Genomic DNA, 18,055 nt, shown 5'->3' with positions numbered 1-18,055 from the left:
TGATTGGAAAAAAAAAATCATCCAACATAGTTTTAGTATTTAACATTTCAGGAAGCAGTGTGAACACAACTGAAGTAACATTGTCAATCAATCAAAACAATTACTGGGTTGTATATTTTAATGTTTTATTGTGAAAGACATTTCACCGAAGTAGAAATTTACAAACAATTGTCTGACTAATAAGATTTTCCATGTTCAATCTGAAAACAATTAAATCAGTAAAGCATCATGCCAGCAGATGAAAAGCAGATTTCAGAGTCAACCTCAGAGTTAAGAGCTCAGCACAGATCAGGATCAGCATTCAGAGAAGATTCATTGGTATAGATCAGCAAACTGCTCCAGCAGGTGGCAGCACAGACCAGGCAGCCCAGCTGCAGATTTGGGATCAGAATCAGCTGCTGGGAACCAGAATCCTCCCTGGAACAGAGAGCAGAGGAGATGAGTACATTAATTAGAGTCAAACATGTTTTTATGAGTTGCTAGGAATGAGATGTACAACACGTCCACGCTGACGCCTTGGTCTAAATGGCAAACATTTCATTTAATTTCCAAACAGAGTCTCGGCTGTGGTGTATGTTTGGAGTCAGAGTATTAAATTCCCTATACTGAAATGATGTGATACTGTGATGTGTTGTATTTTGCTATCGCTAATATTTGCTGCTGCAGAATTCCTGTGCACAGGGTGACGGAAAAACAACTGAGAGCAGCTTGTGATAAAGAGACGATTAAAAGGCAACAGCTAGTTTGTATGAAGTTATTATAAAGTAAGACATGGGGTCCAAACTGACAAAGACCAAATCAGACCTCGACTCTTGGTCTTGTAGTAGATGAACCCAGCCAGAGTCAAGATCAGACCCAGGATCAGGCCAGACGCTCCGATTGCAATCTTGCTTTTTTCCGACTCGGGCATGGAGGATTCTGAGGACAGGCGGGTTAGAGGGACAGACGGGTGGGCAGTCAGACGGGTGAAGTGACAAACAGCTCATTAGACAGACAGACAGGTATTTATTTACCCCAGACGGTCGCCAGAGGCTTCATCAGGCTCCTGTGGTGGACCACACATGAGACCTCTCCACTTCTGCAGGGACAAAAAGTAACATCAGAGGTTCTGCCTCGTAATGCACTGATGCAACTTTTATACAGAACGAGTAGAGTACAAGTATTTGCACTTCAGTACTCACTGAAACATTACTGAGTACTTAATAAGGCCATTACATTATAGAAATACTTTGATTCCCCCCCCCCCACAGATGTCCTGTTTGAACAACATTCCTCAGCATGTTTCGTCATGATCATGAGTGACTGTCGCACAAACATCCACAGAACAAACACAAATTTAACATTTAGCATATGGATATACAACGGGTATCGGTGTCGGCACATATTTTATGAGTACAAGAAGTGTAGTCAAGCCCAGTATCTGTGCCGATACCCAATACTTGTATCTGTATCATGGATCCCTAGTTCTGCCAAATGAGCAGAACCTGGATCTGGTTCTGGTCCTGGACCTGGATCTGGTGTTGGTCCTGGAGCTGAACCTGTAGCTGGACTCACCCAGGCGTGTACTCCAGGTTAGAGTGGACCTGGTTGTACCAATCTCCACTCGGTAGCACATCAGTGGTAGAGACTCCAGTGGTGACTGTCTTTCCGTTAATTTGCCATTCCACTGTGATTTCCTTGGGGAAGAACTTGAAGACGCTGCAGGCCAAGGTGGCATGATGACCAGGAGCGGGCGGGACGGAGCTCAGAACAACGTACGGCTCAACTGAAAGCGTGTGGAGAAACAGTGTTGCTCAACTGAGAATGACATCTATAGAAATTATTTCAGACAGAAACAAAGATCAATAGTTAAAAAAAAACATGTGACTCCTTATGTGTTTCCCACTCATTCCCAATGTCTCTCCTGTCAGTGCTCCTTATGTTGGATCATTACTGTCTGTCCTTTAAAGTTTCTTTGCTATTTAAATCTGCGAACCAGCAAGACCAATGCTTTTGGTCCTTGATATAAGAATATAATATAAGAATACTCCTTGTTTTTCCACAATTATTAATTATATGCAAATAACATCATTTAGGACACTGCACTCCCTGGTATTCATCTCAGTTTTATTTTCCTCCACTTCCCAAAACTACGTTAACTAAACGCTAGCCTGCCACCCCCTCTGCACACGAGCACCTTTATGCTCTGCACTTTAAATCCTGCACATTAAACTGTGACATTTTAAATTATTGTATTTTATTATGTGCCTTTTAAAAAAAAAAAAAAATGTAATTATTTTTTTGATATTGTACCCAAGGAATTGCACAGTGAATTTCACTGTTCTGAAAGTACAACAATAAAGGCCTTCAATTCAACTAAAATATCAATATTAATAAATGTCTTTATAGGATGCATTAATAACTACTTTAGGCTGACACTCAAAGTCGTGGTAGAGAGAAAAGCAGAATGCAATAACAGACAACCCAAAACACACAATGGTGTGAACAGACACACAGCATAAGGAAGCTGTAGAGCTGTAGTAACACAACTAGACCAGCAGATAGCGTAACATAACTGTTTTTCATTTTAATTGCTAAAGTTCTCTCGTGGTGCCTTTTGGACTGGGACTCACAAGAAGGTACCGACGAAGAAAATAAGAACGAAGGGTCGAGGGCGTGAATTTTTGTTTGTTTTTGTTTTTTGTTATTTTCCAATGATTTAAAAAAAAAAAAAAAAAAAAAAAAAAAAGCTAATTGAAACACACCAGCTGTCAGTCAAACATAGTTTCAGAGATGCTTCTGCATGAGTCGATCACAAAATAAATGACAGGATGTGATGCTGTTCTTTGCTATAGGGGCGAACACTCACCAGACTTCGACAGGATACAGTTGTTATCGTTAGGAACGTTGCGTCCACAGTATCTGGCCTTCTCATTCCTCATCTGCTCCAGGTAAGCGGTATTGTTGTTGAAATATTCTGCCTGATACTTCCCGTATTTATCGAATCCAACAAACTTCCCGACGCTGCTGCTGAACCTTAACAACTCTTTCTTGTTGAAATACTCAGAATAGATGTACTCGATGTCCTCCGGGTTAGTGGAGTTAAATTGGCAGCGATCCACACCAAAACTTAAAAATCCATCTGAGGAGGAAACAGTCAGTTTACAGCACAAACATCGGAGTATCGGTTAGCATTGTAATTACTCTATTCATCGAAGTACTGATCAGACTATTGAAAATTCCACGTATTAATTCTACTGATTGGAGTATTGACCAGTGAATTTGTGGATACAGTGATCAGTGACAGGTCCCTATTCATCAGTGTATTGATCATAATATTAACATCCTACCTGCTGTGCAGAAGACGATGAGGAGCACCGAGACGCTGAGGATGGCCGAAGTCATGTTGCTCTGTCGGTTTGACAAACTGACGTTTCCACACTGAGAACTTCTCTAAGAACAGGACCGACAGATAGACAGTCACATGACCTCATCGTCACTTGTTACCAGGCAGGCAGCTCACACAAGTCACACACTCACTGTCATCCGCCTTCATAGCGGAATAAAAACAGTAAACTGTCAATAAACTGTCTAAAATCAGCATTCTTCTCCTAACTCTTCATTAAACGAACACACGGATCATCAGCACGACACTAGAAAATAAGACCATTCAACAGTAGCCAGATATTTAAGTGCAAAAGACCAAAACTTCTGTAAAACACTGATTAAAATCATCATCTGCAAAATTAAAAGAGTTAAAGGTATTGATTGATTGCATATTGATGTTTGGTGCTAGATCTGCAGCAAAGCGATTGATTGGAGTCACATAGCCACTCCAAATTAGGATGGCTTTCTCTTCTGACACAAAGATTTGCTTGATTAAGGTCTTGCACCGAAACGTCAAAATAAATGATCTTTCTGCATGTTTGTAAGTGTGCAGGATTTACTCTTCCAGGTGCAATTTTTAAAAATCAGTAAGTGCTGCAGCCTGGTCTCTCCCCTGACACATGACCTTCTCCCTGCACACAGCAACACAGACAAAAACATTTAGTATAGATAAAATTAGTTCTGAAATAGCAGTGGAAATGCTAATCTTAGAGTATTTCTTATCATATATTCATTTCCTTAGCCAGTTAAAATTTCTCTTACAATAATATAGATAATAAATGTGCAAATCAAAAGTTATAAATGGATTTAAGAATAGTAGTGGTGACAAAGCTGCGGCAATGAATCACAAAGTCAGTTTTATGTTTTTTTTCTCAGCAAGTCTTTTTTTTTTTTTTCTCACCTGTGACCCTGTATAATCATCCTTGTTGACCTCTGGTACACTGTCTTTTCTCTCACCCTGCTCTTTCTATTGTGGAATTTTGAAGATTTTGAAATTGAATTAGGAATACAGCAGTATTACAATTTAACCAAAATATCCTATTTATGTCATTAACATTTTCTCTCAGCCAGTGTTAACAGAGACATTATAAGGACATATTTTATTTTGTCCTCTCCTCACCTGCTGTGAAGACTGAAAACCCTCCCTGGCCATCCCTGCTGTTGGTCTCAGGTCCACTTTCTCCTCCCTCACCCTGCTCTTTCTATTCAACAGAAAAAGTAGGCAATAAGAATATAAACTATAATGCAAAAAACAGTGAGCACATGTTCTGTGCAGAATTAAAGAAGGAGTGGGTGTATAACAAGCTAGCTTAGATAACTAAAGTCCTAGGCAATAATATACAACATAGAAAATCTCTGTTGTAGCTTAACATTATCTACATGTTAGCGCATTACTCAACTTACACGGTTTGTTTGGAAAAAAAAATGTCTAAAGTTTTTTGCTTCTTGGCTGGCTTGCTGAACATGATGAGGAACAAAAACCTCCGTCTCTCTAATTGTATTTAGTATGATGAGTGTGTGTGTGACACAAGGCATCTCATTCATCCATTTACACACATATGTAAATGGATGAATGAGATGCCTTTGTAAAGCACTTTGGGGTACCGTGAAAGTACTGGAAAAAGTGCTATATATGTGCAGTCCATTTACCATTTCCATATAATTTTGTGACGTTATGTCATGATCAAATTGATAAGCTTAAATAAAATATTACATTTAAATTTATCTGTGCTAATGCTGAATTTTAAGAGTGTAACGTTATTTTCTCAGTAGCTCTATTTTAATGTTCCCCCTCTTTGCTTTCTACGTGGCTTTAAAAAGTACTGGGAAAAAAAAACATCTAACATTGTATGGTATCCTATTATTTTCAACGACAGTTATTAAAAAAAAAGTTATTGTTTTATTATTATGGCCATACTTAATTTTGTGGAATCCTCTAAAAATGTTGAATTTCACCAATTGGCCTCTCTTATCTTCCAGATGCATATCACAATACAAGTAAGCTCTCTGCCAGATCTGCAAAGATGCACCACGTGTTTCGACTTGTACCACTGCCCATTCTGCCAGCCCTCATTGTTTAAACCAACTTAACGCTGCAAGGTGAACATCCATGTGGAGGGCCATTTCAATCGAGCAGTGTCACATGAAGGTAAAGTTTGCGTTAAACATTTTGTGCGAGTCACAGTAAAGATCATTTTTATTTGGATGGAACCAAACAAATCATTCTGTGACATGTAGCAGATGATTTCTTCAGATGTTGTATATCAAAATTATATGATTATTGAATAATATTCCAATTTAGTGTTCTGTTATAGGGTATACCATTCACAGATGTGGGCTACAATGTAGCGCAAAACTGCACTACCACTGCATCCATTGCCAGGCAATAGTGATGTGCAGGGTTATGAAACAGTTTAGTCTGTGCAAGGAAAAGCACCCTGCTGTGATGGCCACTGCTGCTGTTGCGAAGGCGCCTGCGTCTCCACGACCCACTTTCTCACCTTTTGCTGCCCCACCCACCGCTGCCCAACCCTCTGCTGCCCCATTGTTACTGTCATTTGATAATTCTTTGGTCTTTGATTACTGTGTATTTCAACAGAATGAAATCTAACAATATTTTCTTTCAACTTAAAGGTTCCCTTTTAACCTCTTGCCACATTATAGATCATGCGGCCATTACGAAGAGAGTTGCTCCTCCTAGAATCTCAGTACGAAAACCATCCATATGGGTTTGTCGATGCGGATTACAGAGCCCTGTTTAGGTTGACAGATAAGACACACTGCATGCAGAGTTCACCTAAAGTTATGTTCTGGCTACGTTCCTAGAGCCTGTACTTAAAGGGGACCTATTATACTAATTTTCGGGCCTTTGTATTTGATGTCTGGCCCCTCCAGAGCAGCAACACACGATTCCCGCACTGAAAGCTTTTTAGATTTGCGTGTCTCACTGCTCACATCCTCGTATTTACTGCATCCCGCGAAAACGCTCTGTTTTACTTCACTCCACCCCCGGCCTCCTCCGTGTACGCCTTCCGCCCAGCCCTCTCCGCTGTGATTGGTCACACTCTTCGTTGCTGCTGAGCCTCACTTCCTCAGTTTGCCGGTGCGGGAGTGAAGAGTAAACGGCAAACTTTACGAAACAGGCACAATTTAAACACTTAACGTCGTGAAGGCTTCACCCTTTAGCAGCTGTTTAGCGGCTAATCCAGCTTCGTACGGACCCAGCGTGGGCGGAGTCACGGCCGCAAGGCGGACTGAAGGTCCCTGGACGGTTTTTGTGCCTTCCGTGTCCCCGGAAATATATTTTACTTTGTGTACTGTACTGTGTTTTTGTTTTGTATTTTTGCGAGACATTTTAACAGGGCTTAGAATGATTTGGTTTCATACTGTTGACTTGTATCAAAACACTGTCCTAGCAGAGAAAATATGGACGCTGAAACCATCACTTCAGTCATAGAGTCGCTTATTATTAGACAAGAATATCTGCACAACTTGAGTCCACACCAAGCACAAAGCAGGAAGAGCTCTATACAACCCATGTTACCATGCTGGCAGCGTGAACGTCGCTATAAGGACTATAAGGAAAATGAATATAATCAAAATGATAATAGCTCCCCAACTCAACTATTTAGTTATGATGCAGGGCTCCAAACCAACTTTTTTCACTAGGAGCACAGTGGACCCTAACTTAAAATTTTAGGGGCGCAAGCAGAAAATTTAGGGGCGCACACTATAAATCATTTTCACTGGCAAACCAGTCATTCAGGCATTACCGCTAAGTGGGCTGAAGTGTAGAACAAGTTTGTCAGCAACAAAAATATTCAATAATAAAAAAAACACCAGCAAATTTACTGGTGACTATGGACTAAAAGTTTTATCACAATAATTTCTGGCATTTATTGCGATAACGATAAAAGTGACGATAAAAATTATAAAACAGTTCAACTCCATGTTTTGGGATTTTTTTGGAAACTGCATATTTTTGAAACCACACTCGAAAAAAAAAAAAACGGGTTTACACAAAGCCGTAAAAAAACAACAAATTAAAAAAAAAAATCCTGTTTACACACAAGTGCAAAAGAGAAATTATCCCAGTCCAGCGATACAATAAACCCAGTTCTGATTCACTCAAGAGAAATATGGGCCAAAGTACACCGGATGCACAAAGTATCAAATGATGTACAGCCATATGCCTCATTATTGTTTAATCCTACTATTCGCATTGATCTGTGCAAGAATGAGCAATTTGTGTCTTCTGAAGAGTTAAGGTGTCATTTTAAACTTAAAGGGAAACAACATTTTTGGAGATATTTACAAATCAGGAATTGTCTAAAGTCTTTGTCTGTCTGTAATTCTTCAGAGAATTATATTATGGACTATATGCATATGCCATTGGAGCACTGCACAGCTTCCCCTAATCTAAGGGAATGGTTGGATGCTATGGTGGAGACAGCATCCTATGAAGCTACGCTTCATAAATTGAAAAGCAAAGAAGATTAAAAAAAAATATAGTGCATCTACACTTGATTGCCACATTAAAGAAACAATATTACCTAATATTACCTAATTTGAATCCATCTAGGAGTTTTTGGCACTGGATAACAGGTAGAAGATCAGCATTGTCTTCCTGATGTACATATTTTAAGAAGGGATGTCCAATACCGACTTTTTGCCAATATTCGATAAGTCGATATTGTCTGAACGCTTAATTTCTGATTCCAATAACAACCGATACCGATATATGAAGGTGTTTTTCCCCAAAACTAATTTTAGGTCACATTACATATGTCTTGTCGTGGAGTAAACATATTACTTACTTTTATTGTGATACCTAACTCCACAATTAACATTGTCTGTAGAAAATAAGAACACCACTTCAACTTATGTTTTGGAAAAGTGCAATATTTATTTTTTAATACTTTGCCTCATGGAATGGAAATGAGGTAAAGTGCACACAAAGGAAACAAATTGACTCAGTCCTTAGACCATTTTACAATTAACTAGTTCAATTCATCTTTCATAATTCCACATTTTGCACTAAAATTCATGGTTCCTAAAAATGAACTAAATCAGTTATTTTTTCTCCAATACTTTCCTGCCAGCTATTATTTGTCAAGATCATTGACAGAGCCCATATAGAACAACAGGAAGCCATTATTTTATCCATTTTAACACTAGAATTATGCCAGATTAAGCTTCATATCCCTTTTTGAATCCTAATCCAACCAGGTTTATGCTAGCATTGAGATGACAGCCCTCGGAATACTGGCATTTCCCTGATGCTTTGTCTAGTCCACTAGTAGCAGAGCATTGTTCATCTCTACAGTATATTTTCATAAACATGAGGAAAAACTTGCTGCTTGAGTGGTCTTTAGACTCTTTATTATGAATACAAAAACAGACTGTGGTCCTTAAGGTGCCAGTGTTTTTCATTTCTATACTTTTCCCAACCTACCCGGAAACAGTTAACATCAAATTTAATTGTAGTCATACTAAAAATGAACTTAAACAAATAGTTGAAAATTTTACCAGCCCAAGCATACAAATATAAGGGCGACAATTCTGTTAAAGGCAACTATTCTATCTGTAGGCTATACTGTTCACAACAAAGTCCAGAACATGTGCTGACATAACAGACAACACAACCGGAGGTAGGAACCAAGTTGTGGTAGGTTTTTAATGAAAATGTTGTGCGTTATTGTTTTGATATCGCATACCCTCAAAGAATGCAAATAATCTGTTTACTTTTATTTTCAGATAATAGTCTGTTTCATTATTGTCTCGTTGGTGTCTTATATGAAACAGCAACAATGTCCTGCGTATTGAACAAACTTGTTTAGGCTAACATAGCAAATTTTTGCCAGACTTGTTAAAACTTTGTTGACCAATGTCTTAAAATTGCCATTTACTTTTTGAGTTTTGACAGTACTGATGGTATTATGAGGTGTAATGATTTGACGACAATAAGGAAGTGGCAATAAGGTGGTTTGCACTGTCACCTCACAGCAAGAAGGTCACTGGTTCCATCCCCTTTCTGTGTGGAGTTTGCATGTTCTCCCTGTGTCTGTGTGGGTTCTCTCTGAGTACTTCAGCTTCCTCCCACTGTCCGAAAACAGTGAGGCCCATGGCTAACATTAATGCAAATGTTTTTTATTTTTGTTTTTATGTTTTCTCTCTTCTGGCCCTCCAATAAACTGGCACACCCACGACCTTGAGTGCAGCTGGAAAGAAAACAAAGTTCCAGCAAGAACAAAAGGATGTTTTACTGATTGTACTCTTTTGCATTATGTATCCAGCATCACTGTTCTTTGGTTTTCAGCTTTGGAAAAGTGAAAAAAATAAACATCACTTGTAGGCACACTTATTAGCATTCGCTGAAAAATGTTCTGTGCATTGTTATAGTTGCTAAAACTGTCTACTAAAGACAGCACAGTCAGTTACTTAATTGTTTATTAATTTAACTTGAGTCATGTTTACTCAGTTTCTAAATAGAACACTGTAGTTATTCATAGTAATGCCTATTTATATTGCCAAGGTAAATATTAGCCGTGTTAAATACTAGTCTAGCTAATCTAGAATGAGCAAAATTAAAGTTTTAAAAGTCTATTTTAATGTTACATTGAATTATTGAGAATTGATATTTCTAAAAGAAAGAGTGTTGTTGAACTAGCGAACCAGCAAGTGCATTCCAGAGTGGAGGTGTAAAGCATATTGGGGATAAATTTGTGTTTTTGTTTCAAATTCTGTTTCCAGTGTTATACCAACCCAAAGCCAAAGAACAGTTAGAAATCATTCACGGACTGAAAAAGCCAGTGTAGTAAGGTAGATGATGAAATAAAACACCACTCCCTTACAGCTCAGCTAAGAAAGAAGAATTAAACATAGGATTACTTTATCAGAAGTTTACATAGTTCAGCAGGAGTACAATCAAGCTCATCATACAGCTGTGATGAGCCTAAATACCAAATCACAGCAACGAATAATAATAATAATAGCAATAGCAATAATTCACAGACTTATTGGTTGCATGATCACAATGCATGCTTTCTTGTGCTTGAAATGTAATATTGTCAATTGCTTTATTTACTTAAGACACTCTAAATTGTCCATAGGACACATGCACATCAATGGGTGTGCATGTGAGTGTGAATGGTTGTTTGTCTCTATGAGGCCCTGCGATGAACTGGCGACTTGTCCACGGTGTCACCCTGACTTCGCCCAAAGTCTGTCCGATAGGCTCATGAGCTATAGGACAGGGATGGGCTCCAGCAGACCCCCATGACCCTGAGCTCGGCAAGAAGCGTGTATGGAAAATGAATGAAGAATTCTTAGCTTTAATTTCTATATCCTTTGGGTTGTAAAGCTACATTATTTTTAAATAATTACATACAACTGAAATTCTGTTATGAATTCAACTTGTATTAATTGTAGAAAAGTTTTATTATTATTTATTGTTTTATACTTCAGTAAATAAACAATTATGAAACTTATAAAGTTTGCATGTTCTCTCTGTGTCAGTGTGGGTTCTCTCCAGGTTCCTCCCACAGTCCAAAAACATGCATATAAGGCCAATAAGGAACTCTAAATTGCCCATAGGTGTGTGTGTGTGTGTGTGTGTGTGTGTGTGTTGGTGTGTGTGTGTGAGGGAGAGAGAGAGGGAATGTTTGTTTGTCTCTATGTGGCCCTGTGATGAACTGACGACTTGTCCAGGGTGTCATGCTGCCCTATGACAGCTGGGAGAGGCTCCAGCAAACCCCCGCAACCCTGAGTGCAGGAAGAAGTGGGTATTGAAAATGGATGGGTGGATGGAACACTTAAAAGTGTTACAAAAATAACAGAGTAGAATGTCAGAGTAAACCGAAGCTATGTTACATAGCACTTGGCTAAAAAACAAACAAAACACAACTTCATTCTAGTTTTGCTGCTTCAACTGTTTTTCATACTAATTCTGTGCAGGTAGGAATACTGGGAATTCTCTGAGCTTAAAGATCCTGGAATCAAATGACCGGGGGTCCATTAACATTTCTGTTTTATATTATCATACTTAACCTACACGCAGTTGATGAAACGAAAACCATAAGTTCTCCATCTTCAAAGTCAATCAAGTCGACTCACTCAGTTTGATAAACCTTTCTAAGAAAGGTCATTGAAACTCTTGACCAATATTTAACCAATATTTATTTTTTATTGAACTTTGTTTGAACAGCATGTTTTCTAATCATGAAAAGAAACGAAAACAGTTCCAGCAAAATTAGATCATAATATGATTTTAATTACAGAAAACAGAAGAATAGAAAGTGTTCAAAATGCGTTTTTACATTGTTAAAAGAATTATATATGAATGACATCATCATCTTGAGCCAATCAGCTGCACTCGTTCCCTTTGATGAGGAAGAAGGTTCCCAAAGCAACACCCAGCAGACCGACGGCCAGACCAACCCCACAGAACACAGCTGGACCGATACTGGGGGGCTCCGCCTCCACTTCTGCAAGCAAAACACACAGACACACAGACACACACACACACACACAAACACACGTGTTATTCTGCAGGATTTTGGACAATGTTGTTTTGTTGTTTGTGTCTGCAGTGAGAGAGAACAGAGTTGTGTACCCCAGGCTCTGGTTAATGGTGTGGTGAGGGACTGATGAGTCACGGTGCAGTTGTATTTGTCTCCATGTTGAGGCGTGAAGTCCAGTCGGGAGATCTGAGTGAAGGTCAAATCATCGCTAAGGTAGGGTGTGTTACTGATTCCCTCCGTCAAGACCTCCCCGTTCCTGCTCCAGGAGATTTTGACTGGTGCTGGATAGAAACTGCTAACCAAGCAGATGAGTGTGTTGTCTCTCCCCACGACCACATTGTCTGTGGTGTAGATCATCGGACTGGAAGGTTGTTCTGTGGAGAAACAGGACAGTGAAGGTTCAAACTGCTCCACGGTCAGGTTCTGTTGGTTTAGTGGAAAATTTAGAATAGATTTTTAAAAATAAATAGAAGAAACTGAACCTCAGATTACTAGTATTGGACAATTTCCTCAGTTTTAGCTGCTTATCATTTCCGGAATGACATACTGTATCCCACCAGCAGGCGGAGCAGTGCGTCAAAGAGTGAACTGAACACTCGCCCTGAGCAGTTTCACCCTGCCTTCGCCCTAGGACAGCTGGGAGAGGCTCCAGCAGAACCCCGTGACCCTGAGCTCAAGAATAAGCGGGTATTGAAAATAGATGGATGTAGTTGTGTATTTAGTCTAGATCATCATCATTATCATCATCATCATCACCACCAATAATAATAATAATAATAATAATAATAATAATAATAATAATAATAATAATGTTGGTGGGGTTATAGAAGTGTGATGTGACAGGAAGAGACACAGCCGAACAGGAAGTTGAGAGTGAACTGATCTGCAGCCTGATCACCTCACGAGGAGAGAGAAAATGTTATTTAGATATTTACCAACACGCATCGTCGCGTTTTTGTAGAAGCTCAGTTCAATTCCCAGGTTTGCTTTGCAGACCTGTTGATTTGCCACGGCCTGTTCATAGGTTCCCTCTTCATAGTCAAGAGGATCTGCGAAGGGCGGCATAGTGTTGACTCCAACTCCCCTCTCAAAGTCCGCGTACCACATCTCTTCACCATCCAGACCGTACATGAACTCCCCATCAGACTGAGAACAGCCGGTAGCGGCGATGTCTTCATGGAGACCTGAGGACAGAGACAGCAGACTCACTCACCTGTCCGCCTCAGCAGGTGTTCACCTCGAGCGAGAAGAGTAAACTCACTGTGAGCGGAGACGCAGGAGAGGAAGAGGAGCAGCGCCGCCTTCATCATCAGCTGCCGGAGGACCCTGAACCAGTGAGTGCGTCAACCAGCGAGTCAACCAGCGAGTCAATCAGTGAGTCGACCAGCGAGTCAACCAGTGAGCGTGTGAGCCGCTGCTGAGGAGGGCGCGCGGAAAAAATCTCAACAGCTGCTCGACTGTCACGTAGCGAGCAGCCAATCAGAGAGCAGGGAGGACGTGAAATCATCAATAGCCAGGTAGGCTGCAGCTGAAAGAGAGGAGAGCTGCTGCCAGCACAGATCAGTGATCGGGTCAGCAGCAGCAAGTCCAAATTAGAATCACATATTTTCAACTTTTGATTTGAGGATGATGTTGCTGTTTCTGTGGTGGCGACGACCACTCATGTAGGAAAACACTCAAGTCTAACTTAAAGCTAAGACATACTTGTATTTGTCCAGATGAATAAAATGTTAAGAATGTACAGAAGCACTGAGAGCTGGTAGAAGTTGTTGCTGAAGTCAATGAATTTCTTCTGCCCTCTCCACTGACACTCTCACTAGTTACGTGACTAGACTGGTGCATTTCATAAACCCCCTCCCACACCTCAAAACCCCCTCTACATCCTGCATCCCATTGAGGTCGGACCAGTGCTGCCTTGACGTGTCCTAATGAGATCATGTAATCAGAAACCCAGTTAGGAACCTTATCTCGTGATAACGAGACCAGGATCTCATATGTACAAGAACTGCAATAGCGACACTATTGCCCACTGATTAGAAAGGATTTACAGATGTTTCCCTTTTCTTCATTTTATCTCTTCAAACATCTCGTAATTATGAGATCCCTATCTAATTCTTTTTTATTTTCTTGTGACAGTAAATATATGTAGACTTGTATATGTTTTTAATATTTAGGTATATGTTGTATATGTTAATGTATACTTGTATATACAGTATATTATATTTTTATATAACGTATACTCGCGTATGTATTTTTCTTTTATTCCACCAACGAGTTGCACATTTGTTTACTTTTTTACTTTTGTTGTCTGTCTTTTTGTTTTGTTTTGTTTTTTTTAACCCAAGTAGCGACAACGGAGACAAACCGGTGTCAAATTCCCTGTTTGGTATGCACAAACTTGGCCAATAAAGCTGATTCTTATTCTGATTAGGTAAAAGCAAAGGCAATCAAATGGCTTTGGGTGGGCCTTTCAAGAATATCTGCACAACTTAATGAAGTCCACTCAAAGCATTAAACAGTCACAGCTTCATTCAACAGATGTTGACACGCGTGTGTTGAAAATCTCTCCAAGGGAGAAGGGTCCAGCTGCAGACTCAGAGGAGGCAGTTTCAGGTGAGGCTGTTTCAGACTGGGAAACTCTCAGAAGCAAAATAAAGGTTTATTTATCATGCTTAAAGGTGACCTATTATACTAATTTTAGGCCTTTGTATTTGACACACGGTTACCCGCACTGAAAGCTTTGTAAGATCTGTGTATTTCACTGCTCATTTCCTCGTACTTCCTGCATCCCACGAAAACGGTCCGTTTCACTTCACTCCACCCGCGGCCTCCTCCGTGTACGCCTCCTGCCCAGCCCACTCCGCTGTGATTGGTCGCTGCTGAGCCTCACTTCCTCATCGTGCCGGTGCAGGAGTTCAGAGTAAACGGCAAACTTTACGAAACAGGCACAATTAAAACACTTACCGTCGTGAAGGCTTCACTCTTTAGCAGCTGTTTAGCGGCTAATCCAGCTTCGTACGGACCCAGCAGGGGCTGAGTTACGGCCGCAAGGCGGACCGAAGGTCCCTGGACGGTTTTTGTGCCTTCCGTGTCCCTGGAAATATATTTTACTTTGTGTACTGACCGTGTTTTTGTTTTGTATTTTTGCAAGACATTTTAACAGGGCTTAGAATGATTTGGTTTCATACTGTTGACTTGTATCAAAACACTGTCCTAGCAAAGAAAATATGGACGCTGAAACCATCACTTCAGTCATAGAGTCGTTTATTATTAGACAAGAATATCTGCACAACTTACATCCACACCAAGCACAAAGCAGGAAGAGCTCTATACAACCCATGTTACCATGCTGGCAGCGTGAACATCGCTATAAGGAGTGAAACTTGCGAGTCAAACTCGCTGCCTCTTCAGTTTCGCTGCCAGCGAACACAACACACATAACAAGCAGAGCACGGAGTTAGCGGTGGTGGCTAACAGTTCATCAACACCATTCAGTGGTTGTACGTTGCAAGTAGTCTTAAAACTAATGTTGCTTGAGGTTACAATACACTCACAGTCCTCATACATGTTTTCAAATATTGCCGTGGCTGACTATTCTCTCGTCGTCCACCAGGGGGCCGAGTCGAGCCCGCCTCACTCCCGTTGCCAATCAGACGAGAGGGGTCTGGCTGCAGACCGGTGTTCCATGGCATCCGCATTACGCTGAACAAACCTCCAACATTTTCTCTGTTGGTTCCACTCTGACGGTTGTGGTCCTTGGTGCTTCGGTAGTCGCTCTGTATTTTTTATTTTTTTAATTTTCCTGACACCGAAAAAACATTTTCTTGGAGCAGTGCATTGCGACATCACTTCCGGGGCAGAGTGGGGGAGGGCGGAACCAGTCCGAGAGGGTGCCAGAGCTTGGCCATGAAAGGAGATCCGGCACACAATGACGTCATTGCGTTCCCAGTGTTGAAAAAATCTCCGTGAACAGAGCGTTTAGAACCATGCCCAACAATTTGCAGGGCTGACGTCCAAACGCATGAACCTCATTATTTGAAAATATCGAGGTCTTTTGACAATAGGGTTCAACATTGTAACCGTTTTTAAAGCTCAGAAAAGTGGAAAATCATCATAGGTGCCCTTTAATAATTTGCCACCTGACAAATTGTATGACTGCAGATGCTAAGGAAAGGTTTATTCATCACAATTGTGAGTTCAGATTAGTTTAAAAATAGTTACTTTGTAGTTTATTCAAAGTTAAGTAAAAACGGTTAAAAACCAAGTACTTTGGTTTATTCAAACTAATAAAAAATTAATTTACTTTTACTTATTGAATGGCCTACTCTGCATTACAACTCAAATAGGTTGTCGCAAACCAGACAATCTGTGTAAGCTAAAGATCTAGGAAGGATCTAGGTAAATTAAGGATGAAATTCTATATGGCTACATACTATTAAAAATATTTGAATGTTTTGAGACACAGGGCAGATTTAACATTAACATCATAAAGTAATTATTACAATAACCACGGCTTCCTATGCATTCTCGTACATCAAAATAATCATTGATGTGCACAGAAATTTTGAGGAGGTGGAGCTCAAGTGGAAAAAAGGGGCACCTTGTGCAGCATGTTGAACCCCTGACTGTGAGATTTATTACAGGCATATTATATTACCTTGTAATACATATGCAATTATGTTGTGATTGCATGTATTTATTTCAATAGACTGTTGGAATAAATACATGTGCAATTAAGACATAATTACATATGCATTATAAAAATATTATTAAACATCTGCATGGGACTGCATGACTATTGGCAATAGTAGTCTGATGCAGATGTTTGATAATATTCAACAGGTTGGTTTCTGCACTGCCACACATGTAGACCGAGGACGGCTGACTTGAAAGTTTCTCGTTGAAACTGGTGTTAGATATACTCAAATTAAAGTCACATTCCCGCGCTAAGCCGCACCTTCTTGCTGTTGTTAATAACACCGTCAGTCAGCCGTCCTCAATCAACCTGTGTGTCTCTCCATTGAGCTGTTTCGCAAAGAGCGCCCCTGCAGGTTTGGAGCACTTCCGTTGCAGTGACTGGTTTTTTGATACTTTTTATTTAGTGTTTTCAATTTAAGGGGAGACAAGCTGACAACAAAATGTCAAGGCAAAAACACACACAGAGAGAACAAACAGACAAAAAAGGAAAGAGAAAAAAGAATAAAAACATGGGGGCTCCTTCAGTAGTGGTACTATAATAGATGTCTGATGTCTGATGTCTTCAATGAGAAGCATCCTCCATTGCCATAATAAAAGCAGTCCATTTCTCTGACCTCCTGGAAAAGGTTCTTCATTTAAATCTTCACAAAGTTCCTTATTTTTGCCTTCCTTTGGTAGAACTGAAGTTATAGCCTCTGTCCATGAGGAAGGCGTTTTGCCCTCTGTCAGAGTCAGATTAAAAGAATTTAGGTGTAGCAGGGTTAATTGTTCTCTAAATGTTTTCTACCACTCACTAGGAAGTCACTACTAGGTGTTTTGTTCTATTTAGTCTGCTAGTTGCAGCATCAAATTCTTTTTTAGTAATACTAGAAATTAGTGTCATTTTGCTCTTCTCCAATGGACGTTAAGTCCAATGAGTAAAGGAATTCTTTCATCTCGCACTCTCCTTTAACTGTGGGTTGGGTATATAGGTTTTCATAATAGTCTTTAAAAACCCTCTCTAGTTCTTCAGGTCCAAATAGTTGCTGTTTCATTAGTGGGTCTCTAATTTGGTGTATTGTGTGAGAAGCTTGCTGGGCCTTGAGTCTCCTTGCTAAATGTTTGGTTGATTTAGAGCCTGATTCATAGTAGATCTGTTTAGTGAGTCTTGTTTTTTTTCTCAACCTCTTGCCTTATCATCTATCTGCCATCTGACACTGATCATTTGTTGTAAAACTGTATTGTCCTTGTTGTTTTCATGTTGCTGTTCCAGTGTTGTTAGCTGTTTTCCCAACTTCATGCAACCTTCTTCTCTCGTCTTTTTTTGATAGGCTGCCCTCGCTATTCACCTCCCTCTCATAACAGCCTTAATTGTAATGCACACTATGGTAGAATCCCTGTTGTAGTGACTGCTTTATGCAGCGTTCTTTTCGTTTGCATGTGTTTTCTTGGTTTGCATCGGTTGTGTTTTGCATCACTTCTCTGTTTGC

The 18,055-nt window shown here is 40.0% G+C and overlaps 2 protein-coding genes across 2 annotated transcripts; both read right to left on the bottom strand.

The window, feature by feature from the left end:
• Window positions 1–108: 108 nt before the first annotated feature.
• Window positions 109–3,479, bottom strand: LOC142894093 (H-2 class II histocompatibility antigen, E-S beta chain-like). The gene is made up of 6 exons (XM_076035240.1): window positions 3,330–3,479; window positions 2,849–3,121; window positions 1,555–1,765; window positions 1,014–1,078; window positions 805–918; window positions 109–417 (listed from the first exon to the last, which is right to left on the bottom strand). Exons 1-6 carry the CDS (start codon window positions 3,382–3,384, stop codon window positions 392–394), a joined length of 744 nt encoding a protein of 247 aa, XP_075891355.1. The 5' UTR covers window positions 3,385–3,479; the 3' UTR covers window positions 109–391.
• An 8,138-nt stretch (window positions 3,480–11,617) lies between these two features.
• LOC142894058 (rano class II histocompatibility antigen, B alpha chain) lies at window positions 11,618–13,308 on the bottom strand. Its single transcript, XM_076035181.1, has 4 exons — window positions 13,150–13,308; window positions 12,824–13,072; window positions 11,981–12,262; window positions 11,618–11,852 (listed from the first exon to the last, which is right to left on the bottom strand). The coding sequence occupies exons 1-4, from the start codon at window positions 13,196–13,198 to the stop codon at window positions 11,731–11,733; spliced, it is 702 nt and encodes a 233-aa protein (XP_075891296.1). The 5' UTR covers window positions 13,199–13,308; the 3' UTR covers window positions 11,618–11,730.
• Window positions 13,309–18,055: the final 4,747 nt, after the last annotated feature.

The sequence above is a fragment of the Nelusetta ayraudi genome, unplaced genomic scaffold, assembly GCF_046127955.1.
Source record: "Nelusetta ayraudi isolate G7.1 ecotype Tasmania unplaced genomic scaffold, CSIRO-AGI_Nayr_v1 ptg000042l, whole genome shotgun sequence".
NCBI classification, from domain to species: Eukaryota; Metazoa; Chordata; class Actinopteri; order Tetraodontiformes; family Monacanthidae; genus Nelusetta; species Nelusetta ayraudi.
The sequence above is the reverse complement of the archived record's forward strand: the minus strand, read 5'-3'. Positions and strand labels throughout refer to the sequence as shown.

Bases quoted from the DNA above. Each gene is read 5' to 3' on its own strand.
- LOC142894093 (XM_076035240.1), bottom strand. From the start codon at position 3,384: ATGACTTCGGCCATCCTCAGCGTCTCGGTGCTCCTCATCGTCTTCTGC. The intron at 1,766-2,848 runs GTGAGTGTTCGC...ACACGCTTTCAG, and splicing joins CTGTATCCTGTCGAAGTCTG to TTGAGCCGTACGTTGTTCTG. The intron at 418-804 runs GTCTGATTTGGT...TCTCTGTTCCAG, and splicing joins CTACAAGACCAAGAGTCGAG to GGAGGATTCTGGTTCCCAGC.
- LOC142894058 (XM_076035181.1), bottom strand. From the start codon at position 13,198: ATGATGAAGGCGGCGCTGCTCCTCTTCCTCTCCTGCGTCTCCGCTCAC. The intron at 13,073-13,149 runs GTGAGTTTACTC...CTCTGTCCTCAG, and splicing joins CTCCTGCGTCTCCGCTCACA to GTCTCCATGAAGACATCGCC. The intron at 12,263-12,823 runs GTAAATATCTAA...GTTTCTCCACAG, and splicing joins AAACGCGACGATGCGTGTTG to AACAACCTTCCAGTCCGATG.